We start from the raw sequence: 3,037 nt of genomic DNA, 5'->3' as shown, positions 1-3,037 counted from the left end.
ATTAAATTTCCAGAGCATCAAATGTCACTTGCTGAGCTTTTGTTACCTTTGACGATCTCTCATCTTCCCACCTGTGTGTCTTTTTTCTGATATATTTTGCCTTTAAGAGTAAAGTTATTACTTTTTTTGGACCTTTAGCTAGCACAAAGATGGTCTATGGTCCAAACCACACAGAAAGAAATTGTGTGTTGTGTTTGTTAACCTACTGGAAACATTGCATTTGAAATCACCTGGCATATCAAAGAAAAGTTAGTGAGCACCCTCTTGTGGTGCCATGCACACAAATAAATCATGATGACATTTGTTTCTTACTAAGTTTCTTCTGCCGGGAAGCATCTGGGTGCCTGCAGCTCAGGATGTAGAGCAATAATCAAATATCTAATAATTGGGAGTTTGGTGGTTCAATTCCTAGCTTCTTCAGTCCTGCTGACTACATGCTGAAGTATCTTTGGGCAAGGTACTGAGCCTTAAGTTGCTCCTGATGCAGTCAGTGGAGTGTGAATGTTACATAGAGCACTAAGATGCAGACAAATGTGTTTTTAGTTACTTTTAGAATAAAACAAATTTTATTTCCTTTGTTGTTGACTTGATTTAGTTCCATATTTTTTATTTGGTCCTTCCTATATGTCCATAGATAAATTATAAGTTTATAATACAAGTTTATAAGTTCATTTCCTTTCCTTTGATTTTATTCAATTTTTTGAACATCATAGTCTCAAATAATAATTATATTACTATATTTTACATTAGCTGGTTCATTCGTGAGTAGTTATCACAACAACTTAACCATTTTAACTCATATGTTTCCTTTTAGCTTTATTCCTTAGTATATCTTTCCTATCCATCTCATTCATCATGTCATTAGAGTTGTTTTAAAGCATGCATGAGCTGGCACACACAGACAATATGTAATTTAGATTTGATATCTCTGTGAGTGTAGCGTAGGTTTCGTTCCGGTCCCTGGATTGATGCTGTGGTACGTCATATCTTCATTTGTGAACACGGCAGAGCACTTCGCTTAGAGAGCACCTAAGAAAAGAATACATATTTAAGAAGAAATGGCAGAATACATGAAACGCAGATCGGTAATGATAAGGTAAAGCAAAAGATGATGACATGGATTAGTCATTACACAACTGGATTCATTTCATTCCACTGGCTCCTCAACAATTGCAAAAACAGTCCAATTACTGCTCTGATCAAAAGATAGCATTTATGAAAAAAAAATAGTTATGATTAGCTGTACCTAATAAACTGGATCCAGAGTGTGTGTACATTACCAGCAAATCTGAGTATCATAATTACCTGGGTGACAGAGATCCATCAGAAAAGCATTGCAACTAACAGAAAAGGGAAAGTTAAGTTGGTATCACTCTACTGTGTTTATATAGAAAGGTTTGAATAGCTTGATTCTTTTTATATATATATTAGTATCAACATATATGCTTAGTCCTGAACCGTCCAACATATTATTGTCATAAAATCTGAACAATCTTTGAAATCCTTAATCCCATAAATTAAAAATAGTTTTTTTTAATATAAATTTGAATCCAAATTTATTGTAAAATACAAATTTAAAAGACTTTTCCCTCTCCAATACACTTTTCTCCTCAACAGGCAGCTCCACAATTCTTTCATAGGGGCAGCCACATGGGGGCCACCAAATAAAGAATTTCCAGTTGTATTATGCTGTTGTCAAATACAGGTTACTTGAAAAATATGGCAAAAATGAGTGAAAGAAAAGAATTATATAATAATAATGGATTGCATTTATATAGCGCTTTTCGGGACCCCTCAAAGCGCTTTACAATACCACTATTCATTCACTCTCACATTCATACACTGGTGGAGGCAGCTACAGTTGTAGCCACAGCTGCCCTGAGGCAGACTGACAGAGGCGAGGCTGCCATATCACGCCATCGGCCCCTCTGGCCATCACCAGCAGGCGGTAGGTGAAGTGTCTTGCCCAAGGACACAATGACCGAGACTGTCTGAGCCGGGGCTCGAACCGGCAACCTTCCAATTACAAGACGAACTGCCAACTCTTGAGCAACGATCGCTGTCAACTTAATTTCCTGCTATTAAAGTCGATATCACTGAAAATGGGTAAATATGAAAATCAAATAAGATTTTGAAATCTATAATAATTTGCTTTAAATAACGATTTAATGTTTCAACTCATTGTAGGGTGTTTTTGTCTCTCCTGTGCTCACGTTTATTTAACTTATTACCATCACAGGACAGTTTTGGCAGGAAGGCCTGCAAATTTTGAGGTGGTGGCCGGTGCCACCTTGGTGCACCCTGTTTACAGTTAAAGAAGAAACGTTCATATCTTTAACCGTCAACAGTTTATTGGGAAAAATTATTTCACAACTTTCATCTTTGTGTCTGAGAACTGAAAAATGACTATTCCTATTTTTACCTGATTCACTATTAAGAACTGAACTGAAAGATCACGCCACTTACACCGTTTTAAGTTCTAAGTGGCGATGCTTTAGTCATCTGAGCTTTCAACTCCATCTGGCTGGGGGCGTGTGGCAGTGGTGTAAACTGTAGACATTTCCACAGGAGGTGGAAATGTCTCCTCTCTGATCTCTTCATACAGCTGGTTGTCCTGAAGGAGGAGAAGAAACCACCTGACTGATACAAACTTAGCAATAATGAAAGTCATGTCTCATACTTCCTAAAACTTACATCTATGATGCTGGAGTATACATTTTCTACTGGAGGTCCTGAAAACATAAAGTTCAGAAAATAAACATCTTGCATGAGGAAACTTTGCAATACGTAGAACCTGAGGAAGCAAACTCTGTAAAATATGAGGAACTAAATCTGAAGAACTAAAATAAGTTCAGGTCAGTGACATAAATATCTAAATGACTAGTAACTATTAACTAAATAGTAACTACAAGTACTTACTGCTGTAACCAGTCACTGTTCTTAGTTATAAATGAACATCTGGTGCTTTGGTTACATACAGGGAAGAGAGAGAGAGAGTGTGTGTGTGTGTGTGTGTGTGTGTGTGTGTGTGTGTGTG

General features: G+C 37.0%; 1 protein-coding gene across 1 annotated transcript in view; it reads right to left on the bottom strand.

The window, feature by feature from the left end:
- Nucleotides 1-579: 579 nt before the first annotated feature.
- The window catches only part of LOC102197778 (uncharacterized), a 5,712-nt gene continuing 3,254 nt past the window's right edge, over nt 580-3,037 (bottom strand). Inside the window, exons 5-7 of the mRNA XM_005741060.1 lie at nt 2,695-2,732; nt 2,467-2,614; nt 580-1,029 (exon numbers count right to left, since the gene is read on the bottom strand). Of these exons, the coding sequence (XP_005741117.1) occupies nt 2,495-2,614; nt 2,695-2,732 (158 nt within the window). The 3' untranslated portion in view covers nt 580-1,029; nt 2,467-2,494. The remainder of the gene's footprint in view (nt 1,030-2,466; nt 2,615-2,694; nt 2,733-3,037) is intronic.

This window comes from Pundamilia nyererei, unplaced genomic scaffold (genome assembly GCF_000239375.1).
Source record: "Pundamilia nyererei isolate P.nyererei 1_Seehausen unplaced genomic scaffold, PunNye1.0 scaffold00106, whole genome shotgun sequence".
Classification (NCBI taxonomy): domain Eukaryota; kingdom Metazoa; phylum Chordata; class Actinopteri; order Cichliformes; family Cichlidae; genus Pundamilia; species Pundamilia nyererei.
This window is presented reverse-complemented; position numbering and strand designations above follow the sequence as displayed.